This window comes from Betta splendens, chromosome 22 (genome assembly GCF_900634795.4).
Source record: "Betta splendens chromosome 22, fBetSpl5.4, whole genome shotgun sequence".
Lineage (NCBI taxonomy): Eukaryota > Metazoa > Chordata > Actinopteri > Anabantiformes > Osphronemidae > Betta > Betta splendens.
This window is the reverse complement of record NC_040900.2, coordinates 9,236,611-9,262,164: the sequence shown is the minus strand read 5'-3', so window position 1 is coordinate 9,262,164 and position 25,554 is coordinate 9,236,611. Positions and strand designations below refer to the sequence as shown.

At 42.6% G+C, this 25,554-nt stretch overlaps 2 protein-coding genes and 1 long non-coding RNA gene across 11 annotated transcripts; 1 reads left to right on the top strand and 2 right to left on the bottom strand.

Moving 5' to 3' along the window:
* Positions 1 to 4,816: 4,816 nt before the first annotated feature.
* On the bottom strand, positions 4,817 to 7,820 carry LOC129603599 (uncharacterized). Its single transcript, XR_008693665.1, has 2 exons — positions 7,682 to 7,820; positions 4,817 to 6,683 (listed from the first exon to the last, which is right to left on the bottom strand). It is a non-coding gene; the product is annotated as an uncharacterized LOC129603599 (long non-coding RNA).
* emx1 (empty spiracles homeobox 1) lies at positions 6,369 to 10,499 on the top strand. The gene is made up of 3 exons (XM_029139159.3): positions 6,369 to 6,717; positions 7,702 to 7,886; positions 9,516 to 10,499. Exons 1-3 carry the CDS (start codon positions 6,372 to 6,374, stop codon positions 9,681 to 9,683), a joined length of 699 nt encoding a protein of 232 aa, XP_028994992.1. The 5' UTR covers positions 6,369 to 6,371; the 3' UTR covers positions 9,684 to 10,499.
* A 1,618-nt stretch (positions 10,500 to 12,117) lies between these two features.
* sfxn5a (sideroflexin 5a) lies at positions 12,118 to 25,318 on the bottom strand. Of its 9 annotated transcripts, none has more exons than XM_055505733.1 (15): positions 25,148 to 25,217; positions 23,082 to 23,150; positions 21,939 to 22,693; positions 21,503 to 21,567; positions 21,192 to 21,218; positions 20,564 to 20,618; positions 20,077 to 20,102; positions 19,907 to 19,960; positions 19,261 to 19,317; positions 19,105 to 19,170; positions 18,225 to 18,315; positions 16,338 to 16,453; positions 16,117 to 16,202; positions 13,654 to 13,774; positions 12,118 to 12,661 (listed from the first exon to the last, which is right to left on the bottom strand). In XM_055505733.1, exons 6-15 carry the CDS (start codon positions 20,580 to 20,582, stop codon positions 12,584 to 12,586), a joined length of 714 nt encoding a protein of 237 aa, XP_055361708.1. In that variant the 5' UTR covers positions 20,583 to 20,618; positions 21,192 to 21,218; positions 21,503 to 21,567; positions 21,939 to 22,693; positions 23,082 to 23,150; positions 25,148 to 25,217; the 3' UTR covers positions 12,118 to 12,583. The 9 variants fall into 9 exon arrangements, 8 of the variants coding, with proteins under 8 accessions (XP_055361708.1, XP_028994986.1, XP_028994981.1 ...); XM_029139153.3 differs by lacking the exon at positions 25,148 to 25,217 and adding an exon at positions 24,640 to 25,087 and having other exon boundaries at positions 21,939 to 22,016; XM_029139148.3 differs by lacking the exon at positions 21,503 to 21,567 and having other exon boundaries at positions 21,939 to 22,016; positions 25,148 to 25,316.
* Between the last annotated feature and the right edge of the window lie 236 nt (positions 25,319 to 25,554).

Here is a 25,554-nt window from a genome sequence, read left to right as displayed (position 1 = left end):
GCTTCAGCTTTTGTTTATATGAATGAAAAACTCAAATATATTTTATGACATTAAATGAAACTCCCGTCCAGTCCTTTTTTCATCCACTGGGACCAATAGTAATATCATAAGTGCAACATTTGAATATTTATATCAACACAGTAAAAGCTGTTAAAGCCTTTGCTGTTGAGTTTCTTCCCACATGAAAACAAAGTGCTGCCAGGCTTCTTCTCCTTAATGACTATTTATCGGCAAATGAACCCCAGACGCTGAATTGGCTCATGTACCAACCCATTCAAAAACTTTTTAAGCACCTCTTCTCATTGCTCATCTCATCACACACTGCCTGGTTTGAAAACAGTGCAGTCACGTTAAGACGTTTCCTCCCCGGTCTGATCTCGCGTTAAGCCTGGAACGCGTTACCCTTCCCCTCTGGTTAAAGCTAAGCAAATAAAGCCACTCGGGGCTTAGCTGGGTGATCTGTGACCTGCGGTGGCAGGGGTCGGTCTGTCTCAGCGCTACAGAGCGGGCTCTCGCTGGTTTAATCTCTTTAAATGGCCAATACGCCGGTTCTCACTGCTTCTCAAAGCACAGGGCTCCCACACGCCCACCCACCGCCAGCAGGTGTCCTGGGCCCAGACCCATTCAGACCCAAAGTCCTTCCTCCCGGCCGGGACGGGACTCCTGCTGTCTGCCGAAGCCTGCCTGGCAGACATGACGGATGAAGCGCCAGACAAGGCAGCGTGCAGAAAGGATTGGGACGCAGCAAATGGGTCCATCAGAGCAGCTAATTGGGCTGGTCGGCCTGAGAGTCCACATAAACAAAGGGAGGAACAGCAGCGGCCTCCACGTTCTGTGGAAGACTCCTAAGTAAAAGTTGGAGCCATCACAAACGTCCCCCATTTAGAGGTTTACACTTCAGTATTATACACTAAAACCGAAAACATGTATATATTTGGTTTCCTTACGAGATTTAATCATATCACAAGCAAACTACCACAGTTCTTTGACACTGTAAAGCTGACTACACTCAAGCACAACACCACCCCATCACAAGAAGGCTCAGTTCCGCTAAAATGAACAGGAAGTGAACAGACGGAGCTGAAGTATCTGCTGATTCATTGTTGGAGGTTCGTTCATGTTCATTTTCTCATCGTGTGGATTTCGCAGCTAGCTCTGGTGCAGGTGCAGGAGGAGAGAGAGAGCACAGTTGGTCACAGTGTCCAGGACAGGAGTTTAATAAACGGTGACAGAGTTGATCTCTGTGTCTCCTGTCCGTCACCCCCTGCCTGCTCCCTCCTGGCGTCCAGTCTTAGTCCGATTAGAGCTGAGCTCCGTTGAAGGAGATGAATTTTTGTAAAAAAAAAAAAACCCAGAGAACCGTCTCTGATGTGATCAACTGAGAGTCAGAGCCCCCCCTCCCCTCCTCCACAGCCCAACGTAATCCCATTGTGGGACAGAAGAAAGCAGCCGGAGCACTGGGAAAAGTTGGATAGTCCTGGGGAGGGGAGGAAGAGAAGGGGGGGGGGGGGGGGGGGGGGGCTCCTTGTCCCAATTAGCACAGGGCACCTTAACGGCTGGAAACATGACGACGCTGGCTGGGCTCCTCGCGCTCTACAGGCTCTGAGCTGCAGCTCCTAAAGAACGGCGACAGTTACGTCTCCATTTGTCTCCTGATCTGCTGCTGCTGCTGCGTTTGAGCACTTCAAACACGTACAAGTACTTTATCTGTGCCGCTGGTTGATTAGTTGATGCCAAAACTCATCAGCAGTAACGACGATAGAAGAACTAAATGACAATTCGGTCCAGAATTATCTTTTAAATGCGCAGATATTGTATTTGCCCAGGAGACGTTACACAAATGAGTGTTGATCGGACAAAACAGGCAATTTGACATGTTTTATTGATATCTGGAAAAATGACTAAAACTAAACTAAATATAAAATTAAAACAAATGGTTTATTTATTACTTTGTCTCAAACTAATCCTATTGAATAAAATTAAAAGGTCAAATGAACTGTTAGTAAACCAGACGTCTACAACAACACTGCGTTCAGTTCTCAGACTGAGCAACATCTGGATCCTTTTGGATTCAGGAGAATTCATGCAAACGGCGCCAAACTGGAGCAAGTGGATGTTTAAGGGCCGCGACGGCCCTGTGCGTCCACTCCAAGAGTCCGTGGTTCCGTCAGCGTAACAAGGCAGAAGGTGTGAAAGTTCTCATGCACGGCAATAACCTCCATCTCCAATAGCGATCGCGTACCGACGTTTGAGCGACGCGCGTTTTTAGGGCGGCCGCTTGTGAGACAAAGGCGTGCTTTGCATTTTATTTGCAGAGGCCAGGGCCCATCCACTCCATCTAATAGTCATTAGCTTTCATTACAAGCGTTTGAAGTCGAAGCTGCCCTTTGTGCGTCTCGAATGCGGCTTCTGGGGACGGGACAAAGGCCTCCGACACGGGCACGGACAAAAGGAGCTGCCTGGAGTGAACCGCTTCTCTGAGGAAATGTGAGCGACAGCAGCGCGAACGGTCACTGGGTCCCCAGTTTGCGCATAAAAGGTGCGCATTTTACGCATCATTCCACCTGTGTGTACAATAAAACGTTATTTTTCATAATGCTTTAAAAGGTGACATGTCGATGACGTTCAGTATGGAATATCACTACTACACCTGATTTTTATAGATGCGTCTCCAAAAAAAGTCGTTTTTTGTGGCGACTTTGTTACCAGTGCGTGTTTGTTTATGTTAAGGAGGGGAGCCGGCGGGGGAGCGGGGTCTGTACAGGTGGCGAAACGTCCCCACTTCTCACGCAGGTGGCACAAACGCAGCGACGTGCCACTTCTCCCGGCTCGTTATAATGGGGTGAAATTTTCCAAGTATTTTAGTGGGACAGATTAGCTGAACACACAACGCTAATGCGAAACAAAATGGCCAATTAGTTTATTAATGGAGGCGAGAGGAGAGAGTGAAACCCCGGGTTTCAGCTGCAGCCGACGACTAGACTGAGAGTTGAATCCACATCGTGCGCACGAGGCGAAGACCAGCAACACAAACGGCATTACGATACTTATTCATATTAATCTGGAATAAGATAAATGCTGCGTTTTTCCATCTGTAGCCAAGTAACCAGTAACAGACCAGTACATAACTGGTTATGTAAGGTCGTTTATGCAAGTAGTTCAACTTCCTCCAGTTTGTAGTTTTTGGTATCGTTTTGTATCAATATGTTAAAAAGTACTTTTTTAATCAAACTTATAGTTTTGAATTAAATTTTTGAATTTGAATTGAACTTTTCAGCCCGTGAACCTGTCCTGCCTCGGTTCGGCCACTGGGTGGAAGCAGTGACCTACCAAACGACACTTCTCCGGCGAATAGAGGTTTGATGTGGACCTGGTGAGAGATTCATTTATCCGTAACTGTCACCGAGGACACGCGCAGACAATTGCTAGCAAATAAGGCGGCTGTGTGATTGTGGTAGGAAGCTGCGGGTGAACAGGAAACCGTTAATGCGTAGGGAGGGCCTGCGCAGCTTTTCTACAGTGTCTACTTGGGATGGGTCACTGGAACCAGTGGAAACATCTCTATGAATAACACGGATTCAAACAGTCGCTTTCTCAAAGCGATGAAAGAAGTCAGCACAACCCTGGGATCCTGCGCGCGCGTGTGACGTCAGCGCCTTTGTCAGACGGACCACCAGGGGGCACCACTCGCCTCAGACCGTCTGCTCCAGCTGAGCTCCCATCACAAACACTTGACGTTTGCCAGTATGTGGTTAAAGCCGCTTCATTGGCCAAACGTTTTGATTCAGCGCGTCACCGCTAATCACTCTTGAGCTCAATCGCTTGTATCAGTCAGCGGTGATGACACACGTCGCACAGACTGACGCTGTAATGTGTAACGGAAGACTGTAGAAATTATTCTACTGTGGAACGATGTCAATTAAATCTTTATCATTTACAGCCACACGGTCATTCCATTTTCTACGCGTCATGCGCATTGACTTAAATCGTAAAATATATCATTTTTACGCACTTGCCGAACCTCAGTTCAGTTCTTAATCCAACTTGTTGAAAGATGCGGTTGTTGAAGGATTATTCCAGCAGCAAATGGAACAGCAGCATTTCCCAACTGTTTAGACGCTGTTTGACGTTTGGGTATTTACTTCCGGCACTGAAACGTTATTCTGTTATTTACAGTGGAGAGTTTTTGGAGTATAAACATTTTTAGTCCGTCGCTGTTTCCCGGTGAACTCACTGGGCCAATGAGTAACCTGCGATACAACTGAACGATTTCTCCCATGCCGCAGTATTAATATATAATCTGATGACAACATATCTCATGCGCAACGGGAACCATAAAGTTACCCATTTTATTTCTATTTCATAATAACGCTCAAAACATTGAAATGCAAACGACTTCAAGGTCACATTCAGCCACAGCTTTTACGCAAGAAACCAAATAACTGGCTTCATTCGGAACAAGCGGTTTCGATAAAGCTCCCACCCTGCTCGGGTTCTTGGCTGAAGATCACTTTGCTCAGACTCGGGAACTTTCTTCCGCCGCCCGCGGGAAGATCAACAGCAAGTGCGCAGCAGCGGCAGCGCGCTCGGCTCGGTTTTCGTTAATGCTCCGCGGCCTGATCAGCTATTAACCAGCAGCGATCAGGGTCAGCGCGCAACGGCCCGCGGGGTTTCACCATTCAACTCAACCCGCTCCACCAGCCCTGGAGTTCCTGCTGCAGACGGAGCAGACAGGGGTTTGAGTGTAGAATATCTCAATAAAGACACAGATGAGCGAAACACGCTCCAAAGACGCGCCATCGTCACCAACTCTCATAATAAATTAATCCTTTATTTTGCAGATTTTTGGTGACATCCCAACACTGAATAAAGGTGACAAAAATAAAAAAAAACACATTTTAACATTTCAAAATATCTGTAATTAACAATGTAATTAAAGGCATAATATTTTTTTTACAATTAATCTCTAATAATACACCTTTTTTTGTTTTTAATGCTCGGTTCAGTTCTCATGAATCATTCAAATGAAAAGTATTTCCAAGGAAACCGCTTTAAAAGGAAATGTGCTCCGAGTCCCCTAGAAAATTGTAGATGCTTATCTCTCTCCCAGTCCTACAGTGGTGATTAAATGAAATGACACCGCAGGGGAAACGGCGCTTTTTGCACGCTGACCCATTCACGGAACCTCCTGCGGTCTTTAGGAGCCTTTAGCTCTAAACGCCTAATCAACAACTTGTTTTACCTCATAATTTCCATCGGTAATGATTTTCTAATGCAAGCTCGGCTCAAACGAGCGCTTTAAGGGGATAATTATTAAGCTGGCTGGTTCCTGCACCGCGGAGGCCGAGCGCCGAGGGATGAAGGCAGCCGCGGAGCGCCACAGACAACAGGCGGCCTCGAACGGTTGTTTTCACCTGCTGTGCGCTGTTCTCATGAAAACAAACGGAGCCTCGTGTTCCTAGATGTCTGCAGGGTGCAGAGAGATCATTTATCTCTGTCTATTATTATTATTATTATTATTATTATTATTATTATTATTATTAATTATTAATTATTATTATTATTATTATTATTATTCACAAGATTTAGTATGAGAAAATATGATAATTAAGTAAAATATTAAATGTTGGAAATTCTGCAGATGAAGAAAAAAATGCTTGTGTGTTTCCACCAAAAATAAAAACACGTGGAGGAGTGGAGAGTTGTGTTGTCTCTCATTCGTAGTGTACACATATTTCTCGTGGGTATAACTGAATCATAACTGATTAAAGGAGAGTGAAGCGGTGAAGTGTCATCGTAAACAAACCGCTTCATCCCTTTTCCGCCCAATGAGTAACTTCAGCAAGTAATTTCCTTCAATATTCGGCTCTACCAGGAATCGACGAGGATAAAAGCGAGGACCTGTTCGCCGCCACAGGCTGGTTTCCCTTGAAGAAAACCCACATCTTAAGGCTGAACACTCCCGATGCTCCATCAATTGGAGCATATGTTTTCTCAGCGTGTCTAACCAGGCTGCTGTCTTGTGTGATCTACGCGTCGGGTACCTGAGGAGACCCATTGGGAGTTGCTGTGGTCCAATCAGCGCTCTTCCTGCGCAGCGTCAAGTCACACTGCAGGTTGGAGGCGCTTTACTTAGCGCGCACTTCTGCACAGAAACCCTCCCGGTGCGCACACACTCCATGGATCGGGCCAATTTGCAGGACTGTTGAGTTCTGAAGCAGCATCTCCACTGCGCAGACAAACCCTCGGCTCACGCTCCATCGCTGACTACCATGCGTCTCTGAGGAGGGGGTGGACTCTTTTCCAGCCGCAGGAAGGAGGAAGACTGATCGCTTTCTTTTTGTGCTGGTTTCCATTTGCATCGAAAGAGGATGTTTTCGTCTGCAGGCAAGCGCTGCTTCACCATAGAGTCTCTGGTGGCCAAAGAGAACCCTCTAACAGCCGAGGAACCCCTCTGCCCGACGGCTTTAACGTATTCCAACCCGACCACAGACGCCTTGATAAACGGTTACCAGGCTCCGCCGGCCAGGTCCCTTTACCAGAGCCCGGACCTGGTGTTCCCAGAAACGGTGAACCACCACTCCCTCACCGTGGCCCCCCACCAGCTCGCTGGCTCCCACCTACAGCATCCGCACTTCTTCGGGACGCAACACCGAGATCCGCTCAACTTCTACCCCTGGGTCCTAAGGAACAGGTTTTTCGGACACAGATTTCAAGGTAAATGAAGTGGAATTTACCCGGAGACCACGCGCACATTATTCGAGCGGTGCGCATTTCTTCAGTCTCTGCTCCGAGTTGAGTTAGATGGCACGCCGGTGCCACGCACGACATTGTGAGCACGACTCGGGTTGTGAGGACAGACATGGTTCAGTGGAACAATAGCGTGCAGCCGCAGGCAGCACGAGCGCAGGCCGCGCGGCTCTCACGTTTCCACTCCCATCGCCCGCAGCCGCGGCTGAAAGCCTCGGCGGGGAGCAGATAAGCGCTGATGTAGAAGCCCTGGTTACGTTAGAGCTTCACTACAAAGAGCGGCCCACACCAGCCGAGGTGCACAGGCGACGTGGACAAACGCCAGAAAAAGAATTGCCTCAACGATGGGAAGAGAAAGGCAACTCCAAAAGACTGTAACACAGTCCGCAGTCATTTATTTTCACAAACCTCAGCTACTTAAATTAATCGGCGTGACGCATTTCAGTGCATTATTATTACTACATTTAAAAATCAAAATATTGGCAATTGCATAACATAAATGATAATAAGTATTTAAAAAAACGAAACTAAAATTAAATAATAAAACTAATTTACTACTATTGATAAAGGTATACAAATAGAAGTTCAATAGAAATAGTCTCTAACAGTAATAATACAATATTTAGTATTACAATATTGTTCCCCACGCATATATTCCAATGAATCAGTGGCCAGTCAATTGGCCTCGATACAAGTTAAAATGAAGATAATGGAGCCTGGCTCCGCTCACACGGTCACACGCTTTATCTTGATTTGCTGTGGGCTGTTTCCACTGGCTTTAAATCTTTATTTAACTGGCCCAAAGGACCCGCAACATAACGAAGACAATAGCAATCTTATGTTATCTAATACAAGTGCTGCTGCTACTGACAATAATAATAATAATAATAATAATACAATTAGTTAATTAATTAACTAACAACAGTGTTACCTCGGTCTTTTCGCCGTCAGGTAACGACGTGTCCCAGGACAGCCTGCTCCTCCACGGTCCGTTCGCCCGCAAACCCAAACGGATCCGGACGGCCTTCTCCCCGTCCCAGCTGCTCCGCCTGGAGCGGGCCTTCGAGAAGAACCACTACGTCGTGGGAGCCGAGAGGAAGCAGCTGGCGAACAGCCTGAGCTTATCTGAAACACAGGTGAGTGAAACTAACGAAGGGCTGGACGAATTAATTGTACCCGCATTAAAACACACACTAGCAGATTTTTAAAATCAGTCACAAACACAACGAAGCTCTAAAACCTTTACTGAGAATTGAGCTATTTTAGTCCTTTTCATCGTCTACTCGTTCAGTAGTAGAGTCTAAGAAGCGTTGCTGTGGTTACGTTTTTCGTTACTGTAACGTCGCGATAACAAAAATCTTACTATAGTAAAGACGATAATTCTATATTTAAACAATAAACTTAGTCTGAGTGTGGGAGACACATTTTGATACTTCAGCTCGTGCCCCAAAAAATAAAATACTAAACAAAGTATGACAGAAAATGTTATAATAATATAAACATTATATTATATATGTATAATATACATCACATTTTTTAACGTTAACTTCACGGTTTCAAGTAATTTTAATTTTAAACAAATTGTGTTTTAATTAATTTAATTACTACTTAATGATAACGTCCGTAGGATGTGCTTAAATGGTTTACATTACAGGTGAGCCAATATTTGGTAAGAGTAAAACAAATAATTTAAATAAATTATTTTTTTCCAGTGAAATTGTTTTTGTATTTCAGGACAATCCGCTCATTATTTCCACTCTAAAACATTAGTTTGCACTATTTGCACTAACTATTTATAGCCCCTGTTGTTGATCATTGTAGGAATTGCATGTTTAAACGTTGTGGACATGAAAATTTGGGCAAACTGTAAATTTGTTTTATCCTTTTCAGCCGTTTTACAATTAAATAAGCTAAAGCATCTTATAAGAATGCTAGAAAAACAGCATTACTGAGTTTAATGAGTCCACACTGGTTTCAATTAGGCCTAACAGGCAATAAAAGGTGATATTTCCTGAGTCAGCGAACTGGATCAATGCTGCTTGCTAGTTAAAGATTTGCGTCAGGCCATGAGTCTGTGACCTGAATGTCCAGCAACAATCAACATCAATCAGATGATGTGCAGCAATAAAACATAAGACAACAAAGGCAATATCAGTAGCACGATCTATCAAAATGACAGCGAACAGTTAAAGACATATCTGGTGAGACCAATCATTATAACTAAATCTACAAAACAACAAGCAAGTGAACAGGTTAGAGAGAGGTGAGACGGAGTCATTTTATTATTTAGCCAAATGATCTTCTGCCATTTTAAAAATACACCGGTCACATATCGGCCTTGAGCTCATATTCCAACATCACAGTAGCAACACAAGCCAGGAAGCTACTTCGCTCGCTGACCTTTTCCTGTGTATTTGGACTCACTGTCTGCTGTGGAGAGCAGCTTCAGTAGCAGACTGATGCACCCTCACTCTGTGAAGGAGAGATTCCATGCATCTGTTCTCACACACACACACACACACACACACACACACACACACACACACACACACACACACACACACACACACACACACACACACACACACACACACACACACACACACACACACACACACACACACACACACACACACACACACACGGCTCATCTCATTTTGTGAAAGATAACGATGATGGGCTAATTCTGTTTAGTTTGGAGATGAGAGGTGAACTGACACTATGGTCTGCTCAGCGTCACCGTACCGCTTTACTTTTCTGCACAGGTGAAGGTGTGGTTCCAGAACAGGAGAACCAAGTACAAGCGACAGAAGCTGGAGGAGGAGGGGCCAGAGAGTCAACAGAAGAAGAAGGGGAGCCACCACATCAACAGATGGCGCATCGCCACCAAGCAGGCCAGCTCAGAGGACATCGACGTGACCTCAGAGGACTAAACCCTGCACGCCGCCCCCCCTTCTGACGCATCAGAGGACCAACACTATTTATTACGTAATATTAATATCATTCAGTATAATTAGAAACATTAGGAGGCGGCACCAGCGCATCATCACATCTCTTCATAGAGGTGCTACACTACTGACTTTGGAAAAATATCCGCTTAGTGACATCCACTCTGAAGAAGGGGAAACGACATGAGCCTGTATCACTGGGTGTTTTTTTTGTTTTTTTAAAATCTGTACATAGGTCACGAAGATTGTTTTTGAAGGAGATTACTTGTTTCATTAAAGCTGTTTGTACCACCTGCTTAGGTCATTAACACCCCATTCCTCTCCACCACCTGTGTACCATTTCCATTCAAATGTCAGCCGAGTGACGGCCCAGCATTGACCCGCCGGGTGTGTAGAACAGGCCGAACCAAGTGAGCCTCGGCCGCAGACGACACTGATCACGCTCTGCAGGACTATTTGAACTTTGGTGGCTTGAAAGTCACCGCAGCGCTCCGGTTTGCTTCTGAACTAAGATCCTCCACAGAGTAAATGGTACTTGGCTGTGCACGACTCTTGGACAGATGAGAAGCTGCAGAAAGCTCTGTAGTTACTGCCACATAATAAACCTAATTCCCAGCTTTTCGCCTCTGTCAGGCCATGTTTGTTACATCTCCTCCACTTGTTTTATGTCTGCAAATTTCATAAAACTGTGTACCATAAAGCGTATATAACATACTTTTCAACAGAACGTGCAATTACAAAAAGATGTTTTAGAAATAAAAACTTAAATTATTTCTCTGATGGAAAACGCAATGATTTCATATATTTCAGGTGCATTTATTCAGCATGCAGGGTTTCGCTCCCACCAGTCATTAGAAACGATGGTTTCACTCATTTGCTCCCCTCGTCGCAAAGCGCACGTGCAAATCAGTGTGAATCATGCTGCTGCAGTGGGTGATTGGAAGGGAAACCTGCAGAAACCCAGGCCTCTGTCGCACATGAAGTGCAGAACTGTTCAAAGGTTTCCAGCTAAAAATCCCTAAATCTGAAAATGTTAAAAATAATAGTTCTATTTTATGGCATCTTAAAAATGACATCAAAACCTCTCTCTCTGTTGGGAAGCTGGCAACTAACGATGCAGAGCAATAACACAGGTGTCAGGTGTGTTACCTTTACATTCCAACAGAAGGGGAACTAGAACAATTCACAGTGCAAGGGCTCAAGGAATACAAAGGAAAAGTCGTTATTGTGTAGCAGCTCTTTGACCACAACGCCTCAGTAATCACCTGCCAAAAGAAACGGAAGGAATCTCATCCTAATGACCCCGAGGCTTCACGGATGAGCCCTGATGTCTGACCCTGCGGTCTTGTTTTGTAAGCGAAGAGCGGAGCACGCAGTAGTCTCAGCTTTTTAGAAAGGTGCACAAACATGTCAGGCATGTGCAGTTGCAAAGGGGGCCACAGGCCTTGTTTTCATTCAGCAGGATATCCTATACTCACCACAGGTGCAAATATATAGTAAAGGAGATCCAACATTCCTGATTAACCAAACAAACACCAGTGAGGTTTTCAGCTCTGGCATGTAAAGCTTATGCAGTGGTTGTTTTCTTGACAAACAGGTGGGGATGTGATTATCTATACGGTAAAAGGCCTGAATAATTAACAGATGGGCCTCCATTACCTGGAAGAACCAGTGTCCCTGAACGTTGCACCTCTTGTTGGCTGAGTCAGCTCTCCAGCAGGAGGGTCCTGAGCAAAAACAAGAATCCCCCTGGAGATGCAGCGCCATGTACGATGGGTGGGGGGTGGGGGTACGCAGCCACCAGACCCCCGCTGCTGAAGATCATTACCGTGCCATTACTCGTTTTCCGTGGCAGGTATGCAGCCTTCTGTTTTCTCGGCGAACACAACAAATTACAAATGACGTGTTTTATTGTAAAATTGCATGTCGAGTGATAAATCATGCAGCGTTGTCACAGTTGTCACATTGTATCAGCTCCACTCAGGAAGCAGTAAACACACTGAATCACAATTTACAACCTAATTAACGAGCCTTCTTTTAATCCATTTTTCAAATGTCTGACTAAACAACCTTTGACTTAACTGAAAGCCTAATTTCAATAGTGCATATAAATATGCAGAGTGGATATGTTCAAAAGTTGAAATACCATTATTCCCCCATAGATGCCAAAGGTAATTCTCTCCACCTGTGACACTACTGATACTTGAGATCATGAAAACGCAGTAATAAAAACGATTCACATAATCCTCAGTTTTGTTTATGAATGTGGCTCATCAGTATTTATCTCACCTGAATTATGTGCCAAAACTTACACCCGGCGTCCTCCGCCGTTCCTGTGTGTGGCTTCTTGTAGTATTACTTCACATCGCGGCGCGTTCCCTTGGCAACCATGCAAACATACTAATCACAGATCATACAACACTTGAAGATGTCGGGTTTATATAAAGTGGGTGCTAGCACACACACACAACATGGGCCGAGCAGCATCTTAATAGCAGTAAAATATTTACACAGTAAAAATCTTACTTAATATCCTTGTGATTTTTAGCCAAAGCAAATACAGTGAATTTCCAAACCACTAATACATTTAACAAATAGCCAGAAGTTGTATTTGAAGGTTTATATTGTTTCACAATGTACATCAGAGTGTAAATAATACCAAATCTGCTATGAGCCGTATTTGGGGGAGAAAAAGAGGAGCTAATTCTAACAGAAGGAAAAACTCACTGTTCATCTTGACCTTTATTTACTTATTTAAAAAAAAACTCCTGGTCTGGTAAAAGTATCATAAGCACCTAATAATGTTGATAAATTTATCATAATGCATTCGCTCAACCATTATAAGCAGACTCTTCCATCTTCAGGTGTTGAGCAGGTGAGATCACTCACAAGCCTTTATTGTATGTAACAATTTTACAATTTGTTGCCATGGCGATCTCAGGCTCCAGGTCAGTGACACTGATCTGTGGGAATAAAAGCCGTACGAAAAAGGTCAATAGTGCAATAGTAAACATTTGGCACAGTGCATCAGATTTAAGACGTTTGCATACAGCGTATGCATCTATAGGCGTCAACACAAGCTGCTACTTAAAGATTTGAAACTGTTTAATTCGTAACTAAATAATTTTTAAAGGCTTTAAATGTTCTGTATTTACTGCTAATGTGCAAAAGGAGCCAATTTGGCAGATTAAAGTCTAATTTGAGGTTTGCATCTCCTAATATTTGAACCAGAGACAGATGGCTGTTGGAGTTGGAGGCAGAGTCCTAATCAGACATCTTGGTAGGTGTGAAATGGGGAAGTGGGACAAATTGAGAAGGCGGGGGGTCCAGGGGAGAGGGGCAATCATGTTGCTTTTTGGGGAGTTCTTTTTCCCTTCATCTGCTATCCTTGTGAAAGTGCAAAAAGGACTTGTGAGAGAAAAACAGGCCCCGCCGACGAACGGGCGGCAATTTTTCACAGGACTGTTGGCGGCACATATGTCTGAAGTTTTTTGCCATATGGCTGTCTGAGCTATTTCCAGTGGTAATTAAATCCTAAACATTTTAAAGCCAACGCTCGTTGGCTTGTGTCACAAAGTCACTTGGCAAAAGGGAAGACAAAAAGAGATATAAAGTGGAAAAACAAAATATTACCACAGCCCTTAATAAGTCGAATCACACCGAGGCACTCATCCTAAAGTTAGATCACAGCCTGATAACATGGATGAACAAAACCCATGGAAGCTGAGCACATCAGATCAGAGCAAGCTACGCCTCATTAGGAAAGAGCCTCCATAAAGCTCAATAGTGAAAGTTAAAAACGGTCAGGATACTCCAATCATCAACATCAGTCACTGATTCAGACCTAAACAACTTATCACTGCACTCCAAACACACGCCTGAGGAGCAACAAGGACTACGTCTGGCAACGTTTGCAGGTCATACTCAACAATGCTGCATTCTTAAGCACAATTACCTTGGACATCTGTGGGAAGAGACTGATGGCGAGAGGCAGAGCCAGGCTGAAGGCAGCGAGACACACCAGACTGTGGACAGGCAGGACAAGCCACCGCCGTCTCTGGAGGAGAGGGAGCCTGCTGGGACACAGGACACTGGAGTCACTGACTCCATCCTATTAACGCTACAACAAAATAGTTTTGATAGAGCTACTGGCATGTTCACCAGCCTGAACAAAAACAATTACAATATGCTTGTTAGGGAGATGGAGGAATAATGGTATGTTATTATTATTATTACACACCCAATCATCAAAAAGAGCAAATAACATTTTATAAATGTACAAAGAAACAATAGGCAGTCGGATTCAGGCAACGTTTAGGAACATGAAGCTCTAACCAACAGAAAAAGGCAGGACCTTCTAATGGAGATGAACTACAGCCCCTGACACACAAGTAGCCTCGAGACCCCAGAAGCTTTTCCACACAGCACCTTCAGATAATTAAAAACCCACAGTCTAATAGTAGGAAGACAAGCTTTAATGATGATATGGATCAGTGAGTGAACAGCTCAGTATCTTTATTACACAGCAACCTGCCAAAACTGTACCCTTGAAGACCTATAACCGCCGACTTCTAATAAAATACTGCTTCATGCTTTAACATAAAACTGTGAGAAGGTTCGAGACAACAAACATCACGTTTAACACCAGCGCTTCTGTTTCACTGCGCATTCCCCACAAAGAACGTCTAATGACGTTTGAGCGTTATCTCCTGAAATATATTCTCTGGTTTCAGCCCGTATTTCTCTTCCCGGCTCACTGTTGTAAGATAATCCCCTCTTCGGCGTGTGGGACAGTGAACTCAGCGGGAGCTTGAGAAAAGAGCCGCTCCATCCCTCCTCCACCCGCGACGCCTCTCCCCCTAACGAGGAGAGCTACTGCCTAATGAGGGAGCTCATTAACACATATGGCTGCCATGGTTTAATTAGGCTCCGTACACACACCCCTATCCACACGCGCGTGCAAATACACACCTTAGATGGAATTGCATGACAAAGAGGAGTCAATGGGAGAAAAAGTTGTGAGGTATGTGATGTACGAGTTGCGATGGAGGGTAGGTTTGGGCACACGCGCCGGTTTGAAAACATTCCAATCAGGTGAAAAAGCGATATTAGTCAAACTTAATGACACAATGTCACAGAATACTGGCTGTGTTCACACGCTCCCAATAATCTGGCCAGTGGCCATATTCTGGTGGAGGTTTGACTGTTTACATGAACCTCTGACTGAATCTCTCTGTTGCCACGTATGAAGCAATTAATAATAACAATGATGACTTATGTTGTCTCAGAGTCAGATGCAACAATATGCCACTAAATGATGTAAAGAAACAAACAAACATTCCCCTCTGATAAAAGTAGTGGTGCTTTTAGTTGCAGAACTGTCTTTTTGCACATTTTAAATTATTATTGGTGCCGTTTATCGCTTTCCTGTTGATGCATGTTTTCTGTGTTGTAGATGACGGTAAAGCAGGTTTGTAATTATGTTCAATGCGGTGTATGATAGGTGGAGGTGATTATGAACATGAAAATGCAACTGAATTAAACAACAGCAGGTGCTTCCCTGTCAGCAACACAAAAGATAGTGTTTAAATGCTTTGGCTGCTGCAGAGATGAGTTCACTTTTCACTGTACTAATAGCACATTTCCCTCTACACGCAGCATTAGGATTAGATATGTTAAGAGTTTTTGGCTGCTTTTCAAGATCTGCAAATTAAATGAGTTATAATTAAAAAGTTCCACTATAAGCATTTGTTCTGCCACTGAACATCTACAGGATTTATTTTTCTACTGTATACAGAAGGAAAAACTACATACACATAATAATAATAATAATAATAATAATAATAATAATATCTCCAGACCAATATAAAACCCCACTTGCCAATACACTCAGGGGCCAGAAACCGCTCACAACTACCAAAACACATCGTATTCCATCTGCTCTCAGCAGTGTCATCCATCACTGAGGGGCCTTCCAGGGACCCATCTCTGCCCCCTTGTTTTCGCCCCATTGAGAGCCAGTGAAGGTGAGCTGTGGTAGTGGGTAGCTCTGCACTACTCGGCTGCACTCAAACAGTCACAGGCCCCCGCTCTCTCACACTCTCAGCCTCTCTGTAATCAGTCAGTCATTGAGCTGCCAGAAATCCCAAACAAACCTGTGCAGCTGGCTGCGTTTCTCAGTTCGCCTGCTCAAAGCGGTCGAGACAAGTGCTGTCAAGGTCTGGCCGCATTCCTTAGAACATGGCAGGCGCGGTCAGGCCATCGATCTCAGGACGTCACCATTAGGATATCATTACAGCCACCTCACGCAACACCGAAATGTAGTGTTATACAGTAAATGGTTAAGCACTGTGTGGGCTTCCTTAGAACAGCACTTCAGAGGAATTCAATACTTTAAAATAAATGAACAGTTTCTTACTTTTCCAGAACAGCCATTATCATGGGAGGGAGCACCAGGATGGGCATAGGCAGAACCACTCTGGTTAGAGCGGTCTCTAAAAGTGCCTGGGGAAAAAGTCAATACATCAAATGCAAGCTTGTAGGTAGAGTTGTACTGCAAGTATTAATCAACACCATACAGTTTATGGTTTACATTAGCAAAAATTTGAGATATTACATTTTTAGAGGTAAGCAACATACATGCCTGGCTGCTATTCTGGATGTCCCCACCACGTCCCCTTGGTTATCAAGCACACTGATGCCCTCCGACAGTTCAGAGTGTCTCATGAGCACCACATTGCAGACATTTGCACTCGCTGCAAAGAAGCGACGTTGTAAAAAAATTGCACATTGACTTCTCTTATTTCACACAGCGTGGCACATGTAAATGAGCCTGATGGCAAAAGGCCAGTAAAGCACATTCTGCGATGAGCCTGAACTCACAATACAATACATCCCTGTGTGATGGATGAATAAGTGATGGAGCTTGACGTACTTTATTATTAAGACAGAATAAATGTATAGTCCTTCGGAAGGATAAAATCTAAAATCATCTAATGCATAACAAACATATTGATATTTTTCTTAATAGTTTTTGGACAGCAAACATTTCTATTTACAACTGTGAAACTAGACTTTGCCTGCTACTCACTAAATGCATCATCTGTAATGTGTGTCATAACAGCATAACTGCAACAGACATCACAGATGAGGTGACTGATAGGCCGGACCATCACCAGCACTGCTCCCCTGTGATGCATTCATGACTGCCAAATAAACCCCAGTGTAGGTTAAGATAAACAGACCTTGCTGTTCGACTAATAGAAATAAGACAAACTAATTTTAAAGAATTTAGTGGTGGTGCCGCGAGCCTTTTTAATTTAAGACAACAGCATTCAAAGTTATCTTTACTGAGGGGCTGCAGGTCTTTTTGTGAGAGAAATTCAATTGACTGAGCAAATGGCTCTTTTTACCTACAAGGGTTTTATTTCTTATCAAATTAATAGAGCGGCAGATAGAAGGACTTTGGCAAAGAATAACAAAAACTACAGCAAACAGATCATGATTTCAAAAAGCTGTTTGTAATTAAACAAAAAGCATTGTAGAAATTACTAAACTGAATTGATAATTACCACGTCTGTACAGCGAAATGCTAAAATATGTGTCAGTGTGTAATTATTTGAAATAATTACATGAAGGCACTATTTACTATTCTAACAATAACTAGCAGTGCACCTATGGAAATCCATCAGACAAATTTCAGTCAATTACCTTTTTAAATATGAAAAATAATGACAGAAATGTTCAAAAGACAATAAACTAATTGTCCCCATAAATTCTCTCCATTTAAGGTTGCGATCATTAAAATGAATGACAGGCCACAGCTTGATTAGGTTATTATAAATAAATCTAGCCTTAAGTAAGCAAATAAAATCAAGCGGGTGAGAATTCAAACCCCACTTTGCTTTGACTCGCTTCAATTAGCCGTTTTAATTACCTTTTATGTGGGCCTACCAAAACAACAGCAGCATTAACAATGAACAAACAGAAATCAGGTAAATGAGGCCTTGACATAGACGCCACTTTAGGGGTAATTATCCAATTTGTTTGCGGCAGCAGAGTTCTAACGAGCAGCCAATTACCAGAGGCTGCACTGAGGAAACCTGTTGATTTAATTAGAAGAACTGCCATGGTAAGGAAGGGGGGGCAGGCAAACAATTTAATTACAAGGCAGCAGCCTGGGGCATTCGGGGACACACGGGTCTATAACCCTGGGTGAGACGGTGTTTGCGGGAAAGTGGCACGAAAATCTGCTTTGTGGCAACACACACACGTCACATCACACAGGAACACAAAGTCTCTCGTGTGCACGGTTCTCAGACAGACACAATATACAGCAATCATTTATAAAACCACTTGAAAAAAATATTACATGTAACATCTATTACATTTGAAACGGCCTCTAGTCAATATTGCCTAAAACAATGTGTCTGTGTCTGAAATAGGTTTTAAAATTCATCAAAGGCATTTTTAGATGCACAAACCTGTGTCATCCATTAAATGTTTCACTGAGCTTTTAGAACTTACCAACAGCTGGAAAAGGAATGAACCTCTGAACCAAGAGCCTGGTGGTTGGCCTGAAACGACGCGCTTTCTGGAGCAACACATTCAACCCAACCTATGAACCAAATGCACACGAGTCAAATCATGACTCGTGTGCATTGCACTTTGCACCTATAACGATAACAGCTGGGACAAAAATAGAATCAGTGAAAAGAACTGCATCAGGCAGAGAGTGTGAAAAATGGCTTGATTGGGAGGAAGGTTATAAACCCTCTTGGTTTCAGTGTATACACTCTTCAGTAAATGAACTGGCTGTATTATAAAACACTTAAGGGCTGTAGCTAAAAGGCTATGAGGTCTCTGACAACACAGCACCATGCCCTTCAAGCCCCGGCTCTCCCTCGCCCAGCAGGGGATTGTCACCAGAGCAGACATTTAATTGGAGAGCTCTTGCCCCCCTTCCAGTCTGTCATTCTGCCCTCTAGACACCCCATGACTTTTTTTTCCTGTGCTTGTTGCTGTTGTCAAGCCTGAGGGCAGCAGCCGGATGAGCACCCAGCGGGACCAGTAATTGGCTCATTTTGAGCCCTATGTCCATACTGAGAGTGGTGCCAGGCAGGTGTGTAATTGTGTATTATAATCTTTTGACATCAAGGTCTTAGATAACAGAGAAAGTTGGCTTCAAGTTTCATATATAGATTTTTAAAAATGGACCTGTGCTATTTTTGGTTTTTGAAATTAAAAACATCTGGAGCAGCCACTACAACTTCAAACTGCAAGCTGAAGTCGAGAACTGTTGGTCTATTGAGTTGACCCTTTACTTACTGTATTCTTATGTCTCAGTAATGCTTTACAGGAATCAGGCCCCTGCTCAGTCAGGGCACAGGTACTAAAGGGGACTCACAGCAATGGAGACTGCACTGGTCACTGCTCCCAGGTATCCCTGGATGAATTTGGAAACTGGAGCTGGCTGATGAACACAAACGCATGCAGCTAAGTACAAAACAACAGTTCATAAAAAGCCTACAACACCAGCGTGTCGCGTTGGCAGATCGTTTACCTGAGATGCGTTGCGGTTGCAGTAATTAACACAGGCGTTGTGGCTCTGGTTTAACCACTGTGAATGTGAACAAAGGAAGGTGAGCGTGTTGTTTGCCCACACACCTGTCACATCTGGCACCACAGGGATGCGCCACTGTCTAATAAAGTGTAAATAAATAAACCATGTAACACAACAAGTCCATGGACGCTCTAGTAATGCTGCCTTTATTTAGATACATCAACGAGCTTTAGATAATCAAAGTCTTATTTTTAAGGGCATGTAAAACATGGTCATAAATCCACTGCTTCACAGCTGACGCATTAAAAAATGTGTCAAGTGAGAGAAAAATGGATCGCATTCCAGCCCAGCACGAATGTTCTGCTGCTTTCTGTTATGTGTGATCACTTAGTTTGTGGACTCTCCAAGTGCTGATGCTAATTTCGCTGCTACTTTTGTCAATTTGGCATCTTATTATCAGCCTGTTACTTAACCTGTCACTTCAGTAGAGAACATGTCTTGCCAATGAATTGCAGTTGGAAATGATATCAGCTGACTAACACCAGCATAAATGTTAATTGATACGTGTTGTCTTACTAAATGAGATGAAATGGAGTTATTATTCCGACAGGCTGTGGTTTACTGATGATTAAGTACGCGTATTTACCTGCCAGAAGATGGTTGAGAGCAAAGTCTGATTTGGGAGAAGGAGGCCAACAACCTGTACAAACACCAATTAACAAATCCACTACAACATAAATAATATAAAAAAAGTGGCAAACATTTGATTGTAATCTCAATAGATTAAACTCCATAATCTGAAATGAGGCATCTTACCACTGGAGTTCCAAAGGGAATAAAACCTGCAGAAGACAGTCATCATTTTATTCTACCACCTAATTAATTTCAAATTTTTCTAGTAAATATAAATATTTTAGAGTGATGCTATGAAATGCATCTCCTCTGTGTCTTTACTATATTAATCTGTACAGACAAAACCTGAAACAAGGCTAACGTGTTAACGGCTTCATTCGTCCTTTTTCTCACTCCCACATCCCTGTAATGGAGTTGCCCTACAAAAAAGAGGTGAATTGAGACTAAATATTTTGCTTGCTTTATCTGGGGCCTTGAGAGCGTGTCTGTCACTAAAAGGAGAGAAGGTTTTAATCAGCGTCCAGCTGAGTGTGACCTTTTCCAGGCCCGAGACAACCCGAAGAGCCCTGTAGAGCCATGACAGTTCCAAGGGTGAACGCCTCCATGTTGGCCCACATAACAAGCCCTCAGATCCCACTTCCCCCAAGGTTTCCACACCAACTTACTGTACCTGACATACGAAAGGGCATAGGAATCCTCTCCCCGGTGTCAGGGTGGACGATGGCCTGAAAAGCATAGTGAATAAAATTAGAAAATAATGAGCACTGAATGATTTAGGTTGGGTTCATTAGGTTAATCAGGAAGACAGTTTTTCCAAAAGCATTAACATCTTCAGTTTAATCTAGCTTTTAAATCACCTATGCACTTATTCATAGATATGAAACCTAGAAATATTACTTTGGCTGGTAAATCTCTGTACTAATTAGTCACATCAGACACACTCATGCCATGTTCACAACATACTTTCAACTTATGGCCTAACTCATTCAAGTTTGAGTAATTAGCTTTAAAACCTTGTACATCCCAGTGTGATGTTAGGGCAGATTTATTAAAAAAAATCATTTACTAAAAGTGAGTCTTCTCTCAATTTTTGTCTACTCGTCAGATGCAGGTACTTACTGCTAATTGGTAGCAGAGTCAACACTACCCATGTTCTTAGTTGAATTTAATTCAGTCACTTCATTAAAAAACACTGCAATGTGGTCTTTCAATGCATGTTCAATTTGTTGTAAATAATCAGCCAAGTGCAAAGTTTTGTACATTCAGATGACGAGGTTAATGTTTGTATGTGTGTGTACCTGCTTTATTTTCTGAGCTTGCCAAAGCTGTAAAGATAAAACAAAGATGAATAAATACAAACTCTAATCACTAGGGTTGAGTGATCATTTGTGTCTATTTTTGACTCTTGATGGTGTGAACTTTTCTTTAATTACAAACATAAAACTTGGTTTTGAGAAGATGTCAATAACTCGAAACGTGTAACTGAAAAGTAATGTAAATGCACATGAAACCAACCATTTACATGCAGGTGAAGAGTCACCAAAAATACTGCACTGATGCACGTGCACATTTCTACTTTAGTACATGAGTGAGGCACATGTAGACACACCTGCTAGAAACAGGCAGCATATGGAGACTGCAGATTCAGAATTTTGTGCAGAGCACTTGTCAGAACTGACAGATGGAAAAGGAAGCACAAACAGGTTAATTAAGGAGCACAGGGAGTTACTTGTGCTGATTAATTTTAATGCTGATCAAAAAATTATTAAAAAAAATCTCTGTCCTAAGTTGTTGATTAGTGATAATATCAGCAATTTATGACCAAGCTAACAAAGAACAGCCATCACTCTTATGTCTCAGGCCACCCGTCTGATACGGACGAGAGGCTGCAGCAGTCACCTCAGTATTTCTAGATAAACTAAATTCACTTGTATCTAATGTACTAATAAAATGCATCCTCCACTAACAAATGTTGAGGAAATCAGAAGCTTTGCATGATCAAAAACGCATACTTAATTCATGTTTAACAGCATTTCTCTCTTCACCTGGGCATGTGTCACTCCTGGAGGCAGCGTTCCCTGTTTAAAGAGGTTGAGCAGATCGATGCACTCCTGCAGTTGTCTCTGCATTGAAACAAGATCAAAATCACTGGCCTGGTTTAGGTCAGTTTTGAAATCAATACGGAAGCTACTTGGGTTAATGTGAAATTACTATGTTTCATTAAACCTGTCATGCTGATTTTGAGTTCACAAATGGGTTCCTTAAAAAGGTAATGAACAGCTTTCTGTGGTGTGATCATTGTCTAATACTGAGCAAATACAAGGTCATGTGGTCCAGTTCTAATGAGCCTGCCATCTGGGTGCCAGTAGGAGTGTAGGAGTGCGTATTCCTTTCTCTACATTTGTGTGCAACACTGTTAGGAGGGCACCTTCCCTTTGTGCATAGGAGACTGTGTGTGTGTGTGTGTGTGTGTGTGTGTGTGTGTGTGTGTGTGTGTGTGTGTGTGTGTGTGTGTGTGTGTGTGTGTGTGTGTGTGTGTGTGTGTGTTGTCCATCCCAGTTCACTCATCATTAGTGGCAAGTCGAGGCTACTCCCGGCCCAGCAGGGTGCCCCCGTGCATCTGTGAGAGAACGAACACACTCCTCGCCCCTCACAGCTGCCCCACTTGTCCACACCTCGTCACATCCCAGGAGATACTGCTGCTATTACTGTCACCAATGAGCCAGCTAACAGCTTCATTACCCAGTGCGCCAGAGAACCGATGATTCCATGAGCAAAATTACCACAACACAGCCAGGACCTGGAGAAATGTTATGATGGACAGAGAACTCCAGCATTTTAGAGAGAGTGATGTGGAAACCAGAAGCTCAACGAACTGTTTAAATGGGGGCATATTAGGTGATTTTAAAGGCTAACATAATAAACACGATGTATACCTCGCAGGTTTTAGCTTAACCTCACAGCAGCAATGAATGGAGAAGATTAAATGCAAAAAAAGACATACGTTTACATTCCTTAGCAAAACAAATCAGTATTATAAACATTGTAAGTCTAACTCCATAAATACTAAATTCCACTGAAGTGAGGCACATAGTCAGAAACTGTCCAAGGAAAACACAGACTGAAGATGGTTCAGTTTAGTTTTCATAAAGTGTCTTATAATAAATATCCATAATAAAGGTGTGTACCTCTGTTACAAAGAGTGTCCGGGGGTCAATCACATCCAGAAAGTGTCTGAACCGACCCAGAAATGTGTTCTAGAAGAAGGAAACATTAACAGTAAATGCCACATCAAATAAAACAAAATTAACTATAGACATTCATTAAGTTTATACGGCCATTTGTTAACTAAATGGTTACTTTTCAACTAAACATTATTGTGGTAAGTCCGCTAAACAGCAGCTGTTAGATGCATTATGTGGTGTTTTTCAATATGTACTTAAGGGATTTGAAGTTTAAAACTGTTACTTTTTATCTGTAATACAGGTGAAGTCCATCTATTTTTTACTCAATTATAGGAAAGCAAATCATATTCGGTTTCCTCGGGCTGAGAGTCACCAATTCCAGCTGTCAGTCGATAAACAGCGGTATTAGAGCGTGCCAGCTGTTTTAACACACCAGGTGGAGGCTCCTCATTAATACCTTAGACCACCTGTTTCCTATACGTATCTTCTAAAAAGGACCTGAATACACTCACACAATTCGCAATTAATTTCTATAATGACTATGCCAGAAATACCTTTCAATCATTTATTCATAACTGAGCATAAGGAACGGTTTTGGAGAATGCAGCAACACACCATGCAGCCTGGAACGCCACCATCCTCGTCCCTTTGACGGACTTTAATGACATGGTTAATTTGGATGAAAGTCTGGTATCTGACTCACTGCTGTGCCTTCCTGAACATATGGAAGGTTGGTAAAAACATGGTCAAGGGGGTGTAGTTTTTTCCTAAATCTGTTTTATTCAATTATCAACCCATGCTGGAACAGCCGGCACAAACACCGGCAAGCAGTGGAAAGAGAGGACCCACCTTACCTGAATATTAGACACTTCAGGAACGTTCTACCATTTTGACCAGTCACATTTCGGCCCCTTCATTTCAATTTCATTATGTTATTAAAAATGTTTTAGCAAGTCACTGTATTGACCAACAAACTGCATTTTAAAGACTCAATGATTAAAATGTAATCAGCATATTTCAGAGCAGGGAAACTAATGCTGCATAATTAAGTACTTTAGATAAAACAAAGTATTAACTTTAATATTTTGTATAAAACAGCAGCTAATGATGATATGGTGATTATTTTTTAAGTCATTTTTGTTTATATGCTGTAAATTCTTAAACTGTTGTTGCAGTGAGAACCCATAACAACACCTGAACAATGCTCAACAAAATTAGTGCTATTACCTCAGGATTAAATAGACATGGTGTCAAAATATGATGACTCAATCAATTAACTCCTCATTTTAAGCTGCAATATGTTAATTTATCACAATATAAAGTCCTAAATGCAAATGTTATAAAGTAGTTAAAGAAAATATTACAAAGGTACTTAATATTTCTAACCCAAATTTATACAAAGATGGTAAATAAAAAAAAAGTAAATAAGTGCAACTAGTAATAATTTAACCCGAAATTGTTAGCCAAGTTAAAAGTATGTAATTGGAAACACTTTAGCTAACGCTAGCGGCTAACTCTACCTAGGTCCAACCGTTAACTATGGACGACTGCGAATCTTTACCTAAAGACTGTTGCAGCTGTCTTGGTTAAAAAGTCAGCAAGATACTCAAATTCAAAGTTACAATTTTAAGACTTATAAAGAACAAAAAGGTGTGCTGCAAAATATTTTTCTAATATTCACTGGCTGGAGCACATGCCTTCAAAGCAGCGTTTGAACTTTAACCCCGTTCACCTGTAAACGTTGACGTCATTATTGGGTTCACACAAGATTAGTGAAATGGAGCGAAAGAGCACGATGCGACGTTTCATTGTTGTTTAAAATTGAAAAAGGGAAATATTATTCACTTTTACTTGTGTAGATTAAACTATGCTTTGTTACTACTGTTAAACAAAATCTGTCTTGGTTTAGTGTGAAGGTGCAAAACTAACCACACTAAAATGTTCAATTACCCTGAGACATTGAATAAAACACCCCCTTGAACTAAAGAGCTGCAACCGATCACATGTTTACAGCAGCGCGCACATGTAAAAGCACGGCCACTCCACTCCCGCTAGCGTTCGTCCGTTACCTGGTCGAAACGAGGTTTACCGAACCGGAAGCTCGGATATTCACACATGCTGCTGCCACACGCGTTATCTCCCAGTGCACTTATACAAAACGCCGTTCGCAAACGCTTGCGAAGCTGCACTGCTAAGACTCAGCTGTATACTCGGCCCGAGGTGCATTATGGGAATGTAGTTTCTAAGGCTGCCTCAACAGTACAGTAATACCTTTGAACTTTAACCTAATAATGAACTACACTTCCCAGGAAACCAATATTTGTTTTCAAACGGAGAGGTAAAACTTCACAAGCTCCCTTCGGAGTAAAAATCAAAATCTGTCACGTTTTTATTAAAGAGTACTACTCGGAAAAGGTCTTTAAAGAGGTTGTTTTTAAAGCGATAACATAGCCCCCTAGTGGCGGTCTTGAATTAA

Bases quoted from the DNA above. Each gene is read 5' to 3' on its own strand.
- emx1 (XM_029139159.3), top strand. From the start codon at position 6,372: ATGTTTTCGTCTGCAGGCAAGCGCTGCTTCACCATAGAGTCTCTGGTG. The intron at 6,718-7,701 runs GTAAATGAAGTG...TTTCGCCGTCAG, and splicing joins TTTCGGACACAGATTTCAAG to GTAACGACGTGTCCCAGGAC. The intron at 7,887-9,515 runs GTGAGTGAAACT...TTTTCTGCACAG, and splicing joins TGAGCTTATCTGAAACACAG to GTGAAGGTGTGGTTCCAGAA.
- sfxn5a (XM_029139148.3), bottom strand. From the start codon at position 25,195: ATGTGTGAATATCCGAGCTTCCGGTTCGGTAAACCTCGTTTCGACCAG. The intron at 21,219-21,938 runs GTGAAGAGAGAA...TTATCTTTACAG, and splicing joins CAGGAGTGACACATGCCCAG to CTTTGGCAAGCTCAGAAAAT. The intron at 18,316-19,104 runs GTGAGTCCCCTT...TTTGGTTCATAG, and splicing joins CCAGTGCAGTCTCCATTGCT to GTTGGGTTGAATGTGTTGCT.